Below are 15,736 nucleotides of genomic sequence, written 5' to 3' on the forward strand. Positions count from 1 at the left end.
CAGTAATTCCTAAATCTATCCCCTGCAATTCAGGACCTTCTACCAAAGGCCAGAAATAGGACAGAGGGAGCTAAGAGCACACATGCTGCAGCCAACACGTATTTGAATCCAGGCTGTAACTTGACCTTCAGCAAGAAGTTCTCCATAAAGTGGGAGTAACACCAGTACTGTGGCAGAGAGATTCTAAGAGTCCCCATGACCTGCACCTCCTGGTGGTCACGCCCTTGTAAAGGCTCCTCTCCATGAGTGTGAGTGCGGCCCACGGTTTGTTTTCTACCCAGGGGAAGGAACATGGCAAGGTGGCGGGACAACACTTGTGTGACTGCAAGGCACAAGCCTGTGACGCCTGCCTTATGAGAAGACTCTCCCGCTTTCTGGCCTTGCAGAAGCCGCTGCCACGCTGTGAGGACACAGGGAGGGTCCTGTGGCAGGAATACAAGTGCTGCCAACAACCAGGTGAGCGCCGAAGTGGACTCTTTCCCAGTCTGGCCTGACTCTCGACCCACAGACACTGAAATACCGAATCTGTACTGTTTCAGCCACTGAGTGATAATGCCGTCGTGCAGCAACAGACAACTAATCTCAGCTATTCTACCCATCCGCCTTTACACATTCCAACCTGGATGTTCCAAAAGCACCTCAAACGTATGTCTGAAATAAACTGTGCTGACCACATTCACTCCCCTTCTCAACGAGTGGTACCACCATCGGCCAGGTCAGAAACCAAGACTCACGTGACCTACAGCTGGTGCCTCCTAGACAAGTCTCCCTGGTCCCTCTTCATCCCACGGACAGTGCATGTCCACATTCCACACCACCGTGGGCTACTGCGTTCATCCCTGAGTCCCTGCTCCCCGCTGAGTCCCTGATCCTCCCTGAGTCCCTGGCTCCCCTGAGTCCCTGCTCCCCCTGAGTCCCTGCTCCCCCTGAGTCCCTGCTCCCCCGAGTCCCTGCTCCCCACCGAGTCCCTGCTCCCCGTCCACACAGCTGCCAAAGTCATCTCCCTAAAAGGTAAATACGGCCGGGCGCGGTGGCTCAAGCCTGTAATCCCAGCACTTTGGGAGGCCGAGACGGGTGGATCACGAGGTCAGGAGATGGAGACCATCCTGGCTAACACGGTGAAACCCCGTCTCTACTAAAAATACAAAAAATGAGCCGGGCGAGGTGGCGCCGCCTGTAGTCCCAGCTACTCGGGAGGCTGAGGCAGGAGAATGGCGTGAACCCTGGAGGCGGAGCTTGCAGTGAGCTGAGATCCGGCCACTGCACTCCAGCCCGGGCGACAGAGCGAGACTCCGTCTCAAAAAAAAAAAAAAAAAAAAAAGGTAAATACAACCTGGTAACTCTACTGGACCCTGCGAAAGTCCAAATGCTGCCATGATGGAGACCAGATTGGCAAGCAGCACTCTCCAAAATCTGCCTGCCCTGCTGGCCTGCCCCTCCCCTGCCCCTCCCCGCCCCTCCCTTGCCCCTCCCCTGCCTCTCCCCCTGCCCCTCCTCGCCCCTCCCCTGCCCCTCCCCTGCCTCTCCCCTGCCTTAGCCTCCCCCGCCACCACCTCACCAGGCCCAACCCCGTGCCCTTGTCTTTGTTCCTGCCTCCTCTCTGCCTGCAGAACACGCTCTGTCTCTCGACTAATGCTCAAACATCACCAGCTCCCACCTGACACTTCCTGCCCTGCCAGGCAGGTACGTGCTGCCATCTCTAGCAGGTCACCATCCTCGTCCATATCCTAGCTGCTGTGAGCTCCTTCAGCTCTTAATACAGTGCCTGCTGCTTATGAAATGTTGAAAAAGTGAGTTTTTTTTTCTTACCTGAGGCAAGCTATATATTGTAATTAATTAAGGTGGCCGGGCACAGCGGCTCATGCCTGTAATCCCAACACTCTGGGAGACAGAGGCAGGAGGATCACCTGAGGTCGGGAGTTCAAGACCAGTCTGACCAACACGGAGAAACCGCGTCTCTACTAAAAATACAAAAATAGCTGGGTGTGGTGGCGCACGCCTGTGATCCCAACTACTCGGGAGGCTGAGGCAGGAGAATCGCTTGAACTGGGGCGGCGGAGGTTACGGTGAGCCAAGATCAGCCTGGGCAACAAGAGCGAAACTTCGCCTCAAAAAAAATAAAAATAAAAATAATTAAGGTTATCTAAAGCTTCTCCTATCAGGAGGAGCCAAATAAGATCCTCAATGAGAGTGTATATGAAAGAATGAACAAAAAAGACTTTGTTTCTGGTCCTGACTCTGGACCTTAGACTAGCCATTCACTCTGTTGGTCTCGGTTTCCTCATTTGTAAAATAGTGTTAATGAAAATCTGTCTCCCCTACTTACAAGGTGGTGGGTAGGATTCAAACTTCATAATACATATAAAAATACCCTGTAACCTATAAAAACACATGGCACTTCTATTATCACTATCAATGCTAGATCTGTTTTAGTATTTTCACTCACAAATACAAATAAGTATATCGAACATTGGCTAATTTGGCAAATGTCTCCTGTCTACTAAATGGTGATACTACTCAGAAAAAGATAAACAGGCCGGGCGTGGTGGCTCACACCTGTAATCCCAGCACTTTGGAAGGCTGAGGTGGGCAGATCACAAGGTCACGAGATCGAGACCATCCTGGCCAACATGGTGAAACCCCATCTCTACTAAAAATACAAAAATTAGCTGGGCGTGGTGGCGGGCGCCTGTGGTCCCAGCTACTCGGGAGGCTGAGGCAGAGAATCACTTGAACCCAGGAGGCAGAGGTTGCAGTGAGCCAAGATTGTGCCACTGCACTCCAGCCTGGGCGACAGACTGAGATTCTACCTCAAAAAAAAAAAAAAAAAAAAAAAAAATTAGGTAATTTCTATTTCCCTGTATTTTCTTTCAGAACTAACTGCAAGTTATTTATCTTTTTACTCCAATCTTATTTACGAAATACATTTTCTTTTCCTATGTTTTAGAATTTTTTTTTTTTGACACTGCTGGAGTGAAGTGGTGCAATTTTGACCTACTGCAGCCTCGACCTCCCAGGCTCAGGTGATCCTCCCACCTCAGCCTCCCAAGTAGCTGGAACTACAGGCGTACGCCACCATCCCCACAGCTAGTTTTTGTACTTTTTGTAGCAAAAGGGTTTCACCATGTTGTCCAGGCTGGTCTTCAATTCCTAGACTCAAGCGACCCAGCCACCTCGGCCTCCCAAAGTGCTGGGACTGCAGGCATGAGTCACCTCCCCTGGCCAATGATACACCTTTTAAGTTTCGGGCTTATGTCTACATATTCATTCTGCTCAGCTGAGGTTGAAATTTACTTAACAAGCCCAACACTTCATGAAGCCTCTATAAAATGTGCTATTAATAGGGCTCATAGCTTTCACAGCTTAAAAAACCATGAAAATCTCTAAGACCATTTCCCATCACAGCAGCATGTTCTACCGGACAGCACTGTTGAAGACCAAGCCTCTCTGCAGACATCAAAAATCTAGGAAGGCAGAAGGTATAAGATCTCATTGGCAACTCAGATGGTAACATTTGGAAGTGCAGAGTCAACGGGAGTAACACTAGTTCCTTCTCTAATGCTGGCCCTGCCTAAGATCTGACTATTAGACCCAAGAATTTTGTCTAGTACCTGTGAAACCCATCTGATCACGTGACAGGTGCTCTCCTCTCCCGTAAGACTGAGTAGTGTGCCTCTGAGACAGTGCTTTTGGCTCTCAGAAGCTTTGCAGACACTTGTATCTCAGTGTGACCAAAATTAACTTACCTTCACATGCTGCTACACTCTACCCAAATCTGCCTTGTTCCCAGAGTTCCTTATCTCAAGAAATTACACACAATGAAATTACACACTGAACTCTTAGGCCAGAACCTTAGAAATAAACATTTTAACACTTGCTTCCTTCTCCTTCAATTCTCATATCTAGTCAATCACCAGATCCTATTGATTCCACTTCTCAATTATTCTCAAGTTGTCCACTTACCTCCATGCCACTGCTACTACTATCCCAAAGCCACGTACTCCCCAACCTGGACTGTCTTCACAGCATCCAAGCCCTGAACCCACCATGTTTCCCTCCAACACACTTGTCACATCTATGGAAGATCCATCTGATCCCATTATTCCCTATTCACATTACCTGTAAGATAAAACTGAAACACTGGACACTACTTCTTATAGATACAAGTCTTGCCTATTTCTCTCCACACTCACTTTTGCCCAGTATGTTCCAATCACAGTATAAATATACTCCCTCTCTGTTGCTCACGGCCCTTACCACATGCAATTTTCTCCACCAGGAGTGCTTCTGCCCTCTGTCTGGCTAGCTTCTACTCATCCTATAGGTCATCTTCTAGGTGAACCTTCCTAGTCCCTAAACCAGATTAGGTTCCCCAGGTGTAAGCTCTTTAGCACCCTGATTCTCCCACTTCATAAAATTCATCACTGTTTTTTACTATGATTGTTTCACTGCAAGATGGTAAGTACTGGGAGATCAATTACCTTCCCCTCTTTTTTTTTTTTTTTTTTTTTAGGCAGTTTTGCTCCTGTTGCCCAGGCTGGAGTGCAATAGCACGATCTCAGCTCACTGCAACTTCCGCCTCCCAGGTGCAAGTGATTCTCCTGCCTCAGTCTCCTGAGTAGCTGGGATTACACGCACCTGCCACCACACCTGGCTAATTTTTTGTATTTTTAGCAGACACGGGGTTTCACCATATTGGCCAGGCTGGTCTACCTTCTCCTCTTTATCACTCATGCCTGTACCATCACAGCCTAGCACAGAACTTGGTATATTATAGTAAATCAGCAAACATATGATGAATGATACATAATTCTATAAATGAATAAAGAAATAACATTTTAAAAAACTGAAATGCAATTCTGAACAATTATTAAAACCAAAGCAGGACTGACCTGGTGTTTTCATTATATTCAAAAATCTGAACCTTGGCCATTGCGTTGGGGCTACTGTCATCACTTCCTACAGCGATCATGGGGGAATGAGCTCGAGAGCTAGAAACAAAAGAAATACACACGTCAGAGAATGAACACACTGGAGGCAAGCAGACACCCAGCTTACAGTCAGCCTGTCACTACTAGTGACATGTAGGTCTCTGCCACACTGCTGACATGGCCACACTGCAAGTGTGTGCACCTGAGAATGCCACACATGGGAGCTGAGGATTCCATCCTTATGAACTGGTTTTAGCATGTTCTTACGGCTCAGATAGAAAGGAGCTCTCTGCCTGAAAGAAAGCTTTCAAGCATTCAACATATTTCTAAAAAATACTTAAGAGGTCTTAGTAATTTTTCCTCCTGAAATTTTCGGTCATTAACTATGAAACAAAAAGTAATCCTTCTGTGACTAACTTCATGACAAAAAGATTGTAAGTGCTTTGACAAAAAGAAGAAACACGCAGGCAGGGTGGCTTGCACCGGTGATCCCAGCATTTCAGAGGCTGCGACGAGAGGATCATTTGAGGCCAGAAGTTCAAGAAGAACCTGGGCAACATAATGAGACCCTATCTCTACAAACAAAAAGTTTTTAATTAGCCTGTTGTGGTGGCGTGTGCCGTTTGTCTTAGCTACTTAGGAGCTGAGGCAGGAGGATCGCTGGAGCCTGGGAGTTGGAGGCTGCAGTGAGCTACGATCGTGTCACTGCACTCTAGCCTGGGCAACAGAGCGAGAGCCTCTTTCAGAAAAAAAAACAGCAGATGGACACAGGAAAAGCGGAAAAGCCTACCCCTGCAGAAGTCATGATCCCACATCATTCCCCCCCCAGACTCATTTGTGGTCAACCTCATTTTGAAAGAGCAAAAGATAAGCAATGAAAGAATGGCTCTCCTGAACTAACAGTTGAATGACTTTTTAATTTCTATGCCTAATGAATATAATTTCCTTTGCCTCCCTCATCCAGATTAATATCTCTGTGAACCTGGCACCCTTGTTTAATCTTTAGCCTCAATATTGTGAACTACTGACCTCTTACAGCTAAAAACAAAATGTGGTAACTGATAAAAAATTTTAGTTCTTTACTACTAAAGCTTCAGGTAATTAGATCAAATTATCTAATTAAGGAAATTACCAGGCAAACTACAAAATGCTACAGTAATAAAATAAAATTATAAGTTATTTATAGTAATTTTTGGCTATTCAAATAGATGTAAATTCCACAGCAAATTTCTGTATCTCACAAACTTCCTTTTGCTTTTTTTTCCTGTTTTTTTGAGACAGAGCACCGCTCTGTCACCTAGGCTGGAGTGCAGCGGCAAGATCTCTGATCACTGCAACCTCCACCTCCTGGGTTCAAGTGATTCTCCTGCCTCAGCCTCCTGAGTAGCTGGGATTACAGGCATGAACCACCACACCCGGCCACAAACTTCCTTTTTCAGTGTTCTACAAGTATTTAGTTTTGTTTTTATAACATTAATAGTGTGAATGAGGACCAAAAGTACACTTATAGTAACATATTCTAAATTACTAAAAACGTCAGTTTTGTGGGTTTTTTTTTTTTTTTTTGAGACAGCGTCTTACTCTGTAGCCAGGCTGGAGTGCAGTGGCGCGATCTCGGTTCACTGCAACCTCCTCCGCCTCCTGGGTTCAAGCGGTTCTCGTGCCTCGGCCTCCCAAGTGGCTGGGATTACAGGCACGCGCCACCACACCCAGCTAATTTTTGTATTTTTAGTAAAAATGGGGTTTCACCACACTGGCCAGGATGGTCTCGATCTCCTGACCTCGTGATCTGCCCACCTCGGCCTCCCAAAGTGCTGGAATTACAGGCGTAAGCCACCACGCCCGGCCAAGATTTTTTTTTTAATTGAGATTGGAGTCTCACTATGTTGCCCAGGCTGGACTTGAACTCCTGAGCTGAAGCAATCCTCCTCCCAAGTAGCTGAGACTACAGGCGTGCACCACCACACCCAGTTAAAAAATATAAGATTTAAAAAATTATTTGTTTGTTTGTTTTTGGCATGGGGGCAGGGGGTGGGGGTACAGAGTTTTGCTCTTGTTGCCCAGGCTGGAGTGCAATGTTGCGATTTCGCAACTTCCACCTCCCAGGTTCAATGATTCTCCTGCCTCAGCCTCCTGAGTAGCTAGCATTACAGGTATGTGCCACCAAATCCAGCTAATTTTGTATTTTTAGTAAAGAGGGGTTTTCTCCATGTTGGACAGACTGGTCTCCAACTCCCAACTTCAGGTGATCTGCCCACCTCAGCCTCCCAAAGTGCTGGAATTACAGGCGTGAGCCACTGTGCCCGGCCTTAAAAATATTTTTAAATCCAGTCACGAAATGTCCAGACAGCAACTTGAATTGAGGATTACCTAAACTGTACAACCAGATAAAAGATATTCACATTTAAACCACTTTCTAAGTATGATTCACAGCTAAACAGTGAGAAAAACCATCCAGCTTTCTGACTGAATAGTGTAGACAGATCACCTGGATCTCTGCCTCCCTCCCAAACCCCACTGAAATGATGAAATAATATCATCATACTGGGCTAGAAATCTAGAAAGAGTGCCATCCGAAATCAAGAAACTTGGAGGGTTTCCAGGAAGTCAGGAAGCAGATCAGAGTGAGAAAGAAAATACAAAGGAAGAAAGAGCCCATATCACCATCAGTAAGTAGAAAATTGCAGAAGGTTGGCCGGGCGCGGTGGCTCCCGCCTGTAATCCCAGCACTTTAGGAGGCCGAGGCGGGCGGATCATGAGGTCAGGAGATCGAGACCATCCTGGTTAACGTGGTGAAACCCCATCTCTACTAAAAATACAAAAAAATTAGCTGGGCGTGGTGGCAGGTACCTGTGGTCCCAGCTACTCGGGAGGTTGAGGCAGGAGAATGGCGGGAACCCAGGAGGCGGAGCTTGGAGTGAGCTGAGATCGCACCACTGCACTCCAGCCTGGGCGACAGTGCGAGACTCCGTCTCAAAAAAAAAAAAAAAGAGAAGAAAAAAAAGAAAATTCCAGAAGATCCAACCTCCAATTAATAATTGCAAAGAATAGAAATTAGTTATGGACAATCATGGAGTGATTTGGTCAAAAACCACTGTCTTAGTGAGACAATTAGAACTTGAAAGAGAAAAGTTAAGAGCTGGAAATAAAGGAGTACTCCAAAACCAACAGGGAAAGGGGCAGGGAGGAAGAAAATACGTTCAAATGGTTCATCGTGCTCAATTGAAAATCCTTCTTGCTTTGTGAGTCTGAGGGTGCCCCAGCCTGCTCTTGGCTCACACATCCTTAGGAAATGCTGCCAACCCACTCCACGCACTCCACAAAATGCAGTCAGCCTCCCCAGTGGAGAGAGTACGTTGTTAACCCAACAGAGCACCCAGGAGAAAAAATGCCAATACCAGTTTTCTCTACTAGCAGTAACAGTCACTCACCCACAAATAAAAATAAGCAAAGACCAGCGGACACCAAAGAAAAACAAGCAGTGCAGAAGATAAAGACCAAGGCACATGAAAAGAACTGATCTTTGAGAAAACACATATAGCCAATCCTCAGTATTTAGAGATTCTGCATTTGAAAACTGGCCTAAAATTTATTTGTAACCATAAAACCCAACTCTCTCAGGCTTTCTTTGTTATTATTTTCTTCTCTTTTTTGAGACAGAGTCACACTCTGTTGCCCAGGCTGGAGTACAGTGGCATGATCTCATTGCAACCTTCACCTCCAGGGTTCAAGCAATTCTCCTGCCTCAGCCTCCTGAGTAGCTGGGATTACCGGCACACACCACCACGCCCAGCTAATTTTTGAATTTTTAGTAGAAAGTGTTTTGCCATGTTGGCCAGGCTGGTCTCAAACTCCTGACTTGAAGTGATCTGCCCACCTCGGCCTCCCAAAGTGCTGGGATTACAGGCATGAGCCACCGTGCCCGGCCCAGGCTTTCATGGTCATTGATTGGCAGGTACAAAGCAGCTCTACAAAAAAATCCAGTTGCCTGATGCACAGTTTCCCAGCAGAGATGCCTTCTTCCTTTGGCTCTCATTGGTAAACGAATGTCCTTTTCACAGTCTAGTCAGTTCGCCTCACGTGTTTCACATTTTTGTGCTTTTTAAAAGTGATTTCACAGTTTAAAATCCCGTGGATGCTGCTGAAGCGCTGTCTAGTGTTCCTAAACATAGGAAGGCCGGGATGTGCTTTACGGAGAAAATTTGTGTATTCAGAATGCCTTGTTCAGGCCTGAGTAGTTTGTGTTGTTGGCTGTGAGTTCGATGTTAATGAATCAACAACATATAAGTTACCTTTAAAAAGAAAGACACACAAAAAGGTTATATACTGATCAGTTGACAGAAATGTAGTGAGAGACTTGTGGAAAGCCTGTATTTCCCCTAGGAGCAATTCAGTATCCAGTATTAGCTAATTCAGCGTTCATGGTAACTTTATAGAACATAGCCAGGGCAAATGATAATTGAGCTAGTATCCAGTATTATAGCTCAGCGAACAAATGCAAATTTTAAAAACTCTTAACTAGGAACCACAGGGAAATAGTGTAACGCATGTAACAAAAACTGACTGGTATAAAAAAGAAATAATCAGAGAAAAAGAAAGTCTGAACAATTAAAAATGATTGCCATTCACACAAAAATTCAATGATGGGATAAAAAGTACACCTGGAGAACAAAGTGGAGATCTGGGAGATGGAGTACTAAATCGCCAAACAATTTTTTTAAATGGAGAGTAAATCCTGGAATAATCAAATAGGAGTGCCAGAAAGACAGAATAGAGACGAGAGAATAAAAAGAAATTATTAAAGGATCATAAGATATCCCCAATTTGAAACAAGAACACTCATTTTTAAAGGGACCACTGAGTGTCGAGTAGGACTGGCCAAGTGCAGTGGCTCATGCCTGTAATCTCAGCACTTTGGGAGGCCAGGCCAAGAAGACTGCTTGAATGAAAAAAAAAAAAATCTAAAGACAACATGTGACAGAAAATCTGTGACAGCTAAGTATAAGCCAGAAGTAAAAGAAATCAAGAAAGAAAACAGAGCACTCATCATAAGGTAATACCAGCTTATTCTACAGGAACAACAAAGCTTTCATGAAACAGATACTGGCATCTCAAATGAATACTTACATAATCTAGATTGTAAAGCTGGCTGCTGCTTGATTTTTAGAATCAATTTGTAGTCAAAAGACAAAATACACATGTGTTAAATGTTTACAGAATGTAAATATTATAAATCTTGCCAGTATACAAGCAATACAAGAATTAGGAAATGGACTGGGTGGCTCACGCCTGTTATCCCAGCACTTTGGGAGGCCCAGGCAGGCGGATCACAAGGTCAGGAGATCGAGACCATCCTGGCTAATACGGTGAAACCCGCTCTCTACGAAAAATACAAAAAGTTAGCTGTGCATGGCGGCAGGTGCCTGTAATCCCAGCTACTCAGAAGGCTGAGGCAGGGGAATCACTTGAACCCGGGAGGCGGAGGTTGCAGTGAGCCGAGATCACGCCATTGCACTCCAGCCTGGGTGACAGAGCGAGACTCTGCCTCAAAAAAAAAAAAAAAAAGAATGAGGAAATGGAAGAGGCAATATGAGGGGGAAGCAAAATAAACTAATTTCCTCTTTCTTAAGAGCGCAGAAGCTAGGCACAGTGGCTCACGCCTGTAATCCCAGCACTTTGGGAGGCCAAGGCGGGCAGATCACCTGAGGTCAGGAGTTCAAGACCCGCCTGACTAACATGGAGAAACCTCGTCTCTACTAAAAATACAAAAAAAACTAGCCGGGTGTGGTGGCGGCGGGTGCCTGTAATCCCAGCTACTCGGGAGGCTGACACAGGAGAATCACTTAAACCCAGGAGGTGGAGGTTGCAGTGAGCAGAGATCATGCCACTGCACTCCAGCCTGGGCAACAAGGCACGACTCCATCTCAAGAAAAAAAAAGAGAGGGGAGTAAATAGTCTAAAAACTGATTAATATGTATAGAGATATATATTATTTGAAATTATAATAATTACCAACATAACTCAAACAACTATCAACATCACCACAAATAAGATATCTATCTAGTCATACCTTGGGATGTGGAAAGTTGTATAAATGTGCTCTATTCATCTTTCCTATCAGTTTGGATATTGTTTAATGATAACATAGCAAGAACATGTGGAAAAATAGCAGAATAAAAATTAAAAAAAAAAAAAGATAACATAGCAAGAACCAGAGGTATAAGTAAATCCTTTAAAAATATACTAGTGACTACCAGAATTAAAGTCTGAAAACAGAACTAATAACAGCATTTGTTTTTAGGGGGTAAAAGAACTTTACCTTTCTTTCTGTATTCTTACAGATTATTTCAATTCTTTTCTTTACCAAGTGATTCTTGTAATTGTTTAAAAATAGTTTAATAAAAAGCAACTATGATAATATACATGCAATCATGCTCTATATGGCAGTTAAAAAGAAATGAGGTAGAACTAGATATATTAATATATGGAAAAATGCCCACAATGTATCTTTAAGTGAAAAAAGCTAATTGCAAGGAAGGAAAATGTAAGGTTTCTGGCTGGGTGCAGTGGCTCACGCCTGTAATCCCAGCACTCTTGGAGGCTGAGGTAGGCAGATCATCTGAGGTGATCAGTCTGGCCAACATGGTGAAACATGGTCTCCACTAAAAATGCAAAATTAGGCAGATGTGGTGGCGCATGCCTGTAATTCTAGCTACTTGGGAGGCTAAGGCAGGAGAATTGCTTGAACTCAGGAGGTGGAGGCTGCAGTGAGCCAAGACAGCGCCACTGCACTCCAGCCTGGGCAACTGAGCAACACTGTCTCAACCAACCAATCAATCAATCAATCAAATGTATGGGTTTCAACATCTGTGTGTTTTGTGTCTACCTGTGCTAGTAAATATTTGGGCGTGTGTGCATATGTCTGTTTATGACTTCATCAGTTATTTGTACATGCATAGAAAACAACCAAAAGGTTCACATGAACATATTTACAATGCTGGTTCCCTCTGCTGAGTGGAAACGGGGACAAGTGACATGCTGGGTGAAAAACGGAGAACATATAATCTATATATCTTGAGAAAAAGCAGTTTTGAGAGAATAAATTATCAAATTATTACCTTAAAAATTACTAGTTTATGGGCCAGGCACAGTGGCTCACGCCTGTAATCACAGCACTTTGGGAGGCTGAGGCGGGCAGATCACAAGGTCAGGAGATAGAGATCATCCTGGCTAACAGGGTGAAACCCCTTCTCTACTAAAAATACAAAAAATTAACCGGGTGTGGTGGCGAGCACCTGTAGTCCCAGCTGCTCGGGAGGCTGAGGTAGGAGAATGACAACACCTCGGGAGGCGGAGCTTGCAGTGAGCCGAGACTGCGCCACTGCACTCCAGCCTGGGGGACAGAGGGAGAAGCTGTCTCACAAAAAAAAAAAAAAAAAAAATTACTAGTTTATTTTACTAGGATGTTATCAGAGGTTTAACATGTAAACTTACCTTGAAGGGTTCCAAGAAATACAACTACAGCTTAGCTTACATGAGATCTCATGCTGCAAAGACCACTGGCTGAGATTCATAACATCTGGTGCCTCATATATTCTTACTATACCATCTGCCGAACAGGTTGCTAACATAAGACCCATGTGCTTGGGAGCAAACTTCACATCAGTAACAGATGTTCTGCTATCCACCAGAGTTGTCCTTTTAACCTAAAAAAAATAAAATTAACAATTTAAATTCCATACAAAAAGAAAGCATGGTAGAATGGGAAAGACACACAGACTCTGGAATCACACAGAAACTCCTCTGTCATTCACTAGGTATACGAGCTTGGATATGTGTCTGGGCCACAATTTCCTACAAGTACATGGCAAAATACCACATATATAGCTGGGAATCACTAACAAATTAGCTAGCTATAATTAATTACTCCCTTTAATAAAAAAAAAAAGTCTACCTCCAAAAGCCTCCCTTTATATATAAGTAATCTCTCTTAAGCAGACTGGTCACAAAAAACAGAAAATGTTAGAATTTTTAGACAAGTAGTTTTGACATACAAAGCATGCTGCAGGCATTAGATCCTTTAACAGTAAATTAGTTGAGCATGATGGCTCACACCTGTAATCCCAAAACTTTGGGAAACCGAGGCAGGCAGATTGCTTGAGCTCCGGAGTTCAAGACCAGCCTGGGCAACATGGCAAGACACCATCTCTACTAAAAATTTAAAAAAAAAAAAAAAAAAAAAAAAAGCCAGGTGTGGTGGTGCACACCTGTGGCCCCAACTATTCGGGAGGCTGAGGTGGGTGGACTGCTTGAGCCAGTGCGGCAGAAGGTGCAATGAGCCAAGATCGCACCACTGTACTCCAGACTGGGTGACAGAGCAAGACCCTGTCCCAAAAAAACAAACCAACCAACCAACCAATAAAACAACAACGAGTGGGCACACGCGGACTGCCCACCCCAAGGGAGGAATCAGAGGAGAATAGACAAAAAAACACTAAGGAAGGCATGCAATTTCTTCTCTCAAGAGTAATTTTCTGTTAATCCCATTTGGACCACTATTATTCTCCTTTTTTTTTTTCTTAGGGACGGGGCCTTGCTCTGTCACCCAGGCTGGAATACAGTATCATGATCATGGCTCAAGTGATCCTTTTGCCTCAGCTTTCCCAGTAGCTGGGATGACAGGCACCTGCCACCATGCCCAGCTAGTTTTTCTTTTTTTTTTTTTAGAGATGGGGGTCTCACTATGTTGCACAGATGGGTCTCCAACTCCTGGCCTCAAACGATCCTCCCACCTCAGCATCCCGAGTTGCTAGGATTACAGGTGTGAGCCACTGCACGAAGCTACCATGCACTTTTAAGTGAAGGCATTTAACAGAGACCAAAAGAACGGTAGAAAGCAAGCTCTGTGATCACTGTAAAATTCCAACATCACATTTAAAAGTTACCTTCTGGCACACAAATAAGATAAAACCTTACTAAAAACATCAATAAGCCCAGGTGCGGTGGTTCACGCCTATAATCCCAGCACTTTGGGAGGCTAAGGTGGGTGATGACTTGAGGTCAGGAGCTCAAGACCTGCCTGGCCAACATGGTGAAATCCCACCTCTACTAAAAATATACAAATTAGCCAGACGTGATGGCAGGAGCCTGCAATCCCAGCTACTAGGGAGGCTAAGGCAGTAGAATAGCTTGAATGTGGTAGGCGGAGGCTGCAGTGAGCTGAGATCACGTCACTCACCAGCCTGGGTGACAGAGCGAGACTCTGTCTCAAAAAAAAAAAGTCAATAAAGTTTAGAAATCAACAGATTACTGTCTATGGTTACCAAAATGCCTCTTTTTTTTTTTTTTTTGGAGATGGAGTCTCGCTCTGTCGCCCAGGCTGGAGTGCAGTGGCCGGATCTCAGCTCACTGCAAGCCCCGCCTCCCGGGTTCACGCCATTCTCCTGCCTCAGCCTCCCGAGTAGCTGGGACTACAGGCGCCCGCCACCGCGCCCGGCTAAGTTTTTGTATTTTTAGTAGAGACGGGGTTTCACCATGTTAGCCAGGATGGTCTCGATCTCCTGACCTCATGATCCGCCCGTCTCGGCCTCCCAAAGTGCTGGGATTACAGGCTTGAGCCACCGCGCCCGGCCAAAAATGCCTCTTAAAGAGTCTCAATATTGGCCAGGCGCGGTGGCTCACGCCTGTAATCCCAGCACTTTGGGAGGCTGAGGCGGGCTGATCATGAGGTGAGAAGATCGAGACCATCCTGGCCAACACTGTGAAACCCCGTCTCTACTAAAAAATACAAAAAAATTAGCCAGGCGAGGTGGTGAGCTCCAGTGGTCCCAGCTCCTCGGGAGGCTGAGGCAGGAGAATGGCGGGAACCCAGAGGGTGGAGCTTGCAGTGAGCTGAGATCGCGCCACTCACTCCAGCCGGGGCGACAGAGCGAGACTCCGTCTCAAAAAACAAGAGTCTCAATATTAAAAGGATGATATTACATACACTTCAAAGATAACACCTTAGCAAACATTTGTCTACAGACCCCACTGAATAATACAAACACAGATGCTGAGAAAATCAACGCATGTGTTACAGTGGGTCGTCAGACAGGAGCAGGGCAGCAGAGGACCCCACCCCACCAGGAACACCAAGCAACCATGCGGTGACGGGCAGGCCGTGGTTAAACTCTCTCTCTGAACCAACCACTGGCTGCAGCCACGCCCGCGAACGCAGTCTGCGAACAGACACAAACCCCGGACATCAGCGACCGGCAGCGCCTGGGGAGACCGCAGGAGGCGGACGAGGGGACAAGCGGCTCACGCATGCGCACTAAGAGGCAAAATGGCGGCACCCAGCAGATGTACGACCTTCTAGGAACATTCTGGTAAGGGAAGAAGGCCTCAAGCGAGCATATGCACAACTCCAGTAGACACACCGCACACGCAGCCCTCCCAAGCACGAGCGGGCCACCGCACACGCGGACTGCCCACCCCAGGGGGGAATCAGAGGAGAAGAGACGCAACCCCGGGAAGCACGCCAACGTCTGACCACCCAAGTCAAAGGTCTGCTTTAACCGGATTGCCTCTCTCAGCTGAGAGAGCCCGACAGACTCCATTTCAGTGCCTTCACTTGCAGCCCACCTTACCTCCCCCCGTGAAAGGCGTAGCGAGGGCAAGCTGACTCCAGGAACGCACTTGCTGGTAAGATACTGAGGCAAGTTCAATCAGCAGCTCCCGGGGACGCGCTCGCTGGATGGTACCTAAAGCCCCTGCATTTATCTCTCTGTGATAGTCTGAGTCCCCGCGCCTGGAACTGTTTATTT

General features: G+C 45.7%; 1 protein-coding gene across 2 annotated transcripts in view; it reads right to left on the bottom strand.

Moving 5' to 3' along the window:
- The window catches only part of SEH1L (SEH1 like nucleoporin), a 39,130-nt gene that overhangs the window by 10,379 nt on the left and 13,015 nt on the right, over window positions 1-15,736 (bottom strand). For both annotated transcript variants that reach the window (XM_025365486.1, XM_025365487.1), the window contains exons 4-5: window positions 12,426-12,637; window positions 4,893-4,991 (exon numbers count right to left, since the gene is read on the bottom strand). In XM_025365486.1, the coding sequence (XP_025221271.1) occupies window positions 4,893-4,991; window positions 12,426-12,637 (311 nt within the window). The remainder of the gene's footprint in view (window positions 1-4,892; window positions 4,992-12,425; window positions 12,638-15,736) is intronic.

Source organism: Theropithecus gelada, chromosome 18 (assembly GCF_003255815.1).
Source record: "Theropithecus gelada isolate Dixy chromosome 18, Tgel_1.0, whole genome shotgun sequence".
Lineage (NCBI taxonomy): Eukaryota > Metazoa > Chordata > Mammalia > Primates > Cercopithecidae > Theropithecus > Theropithecus gelada.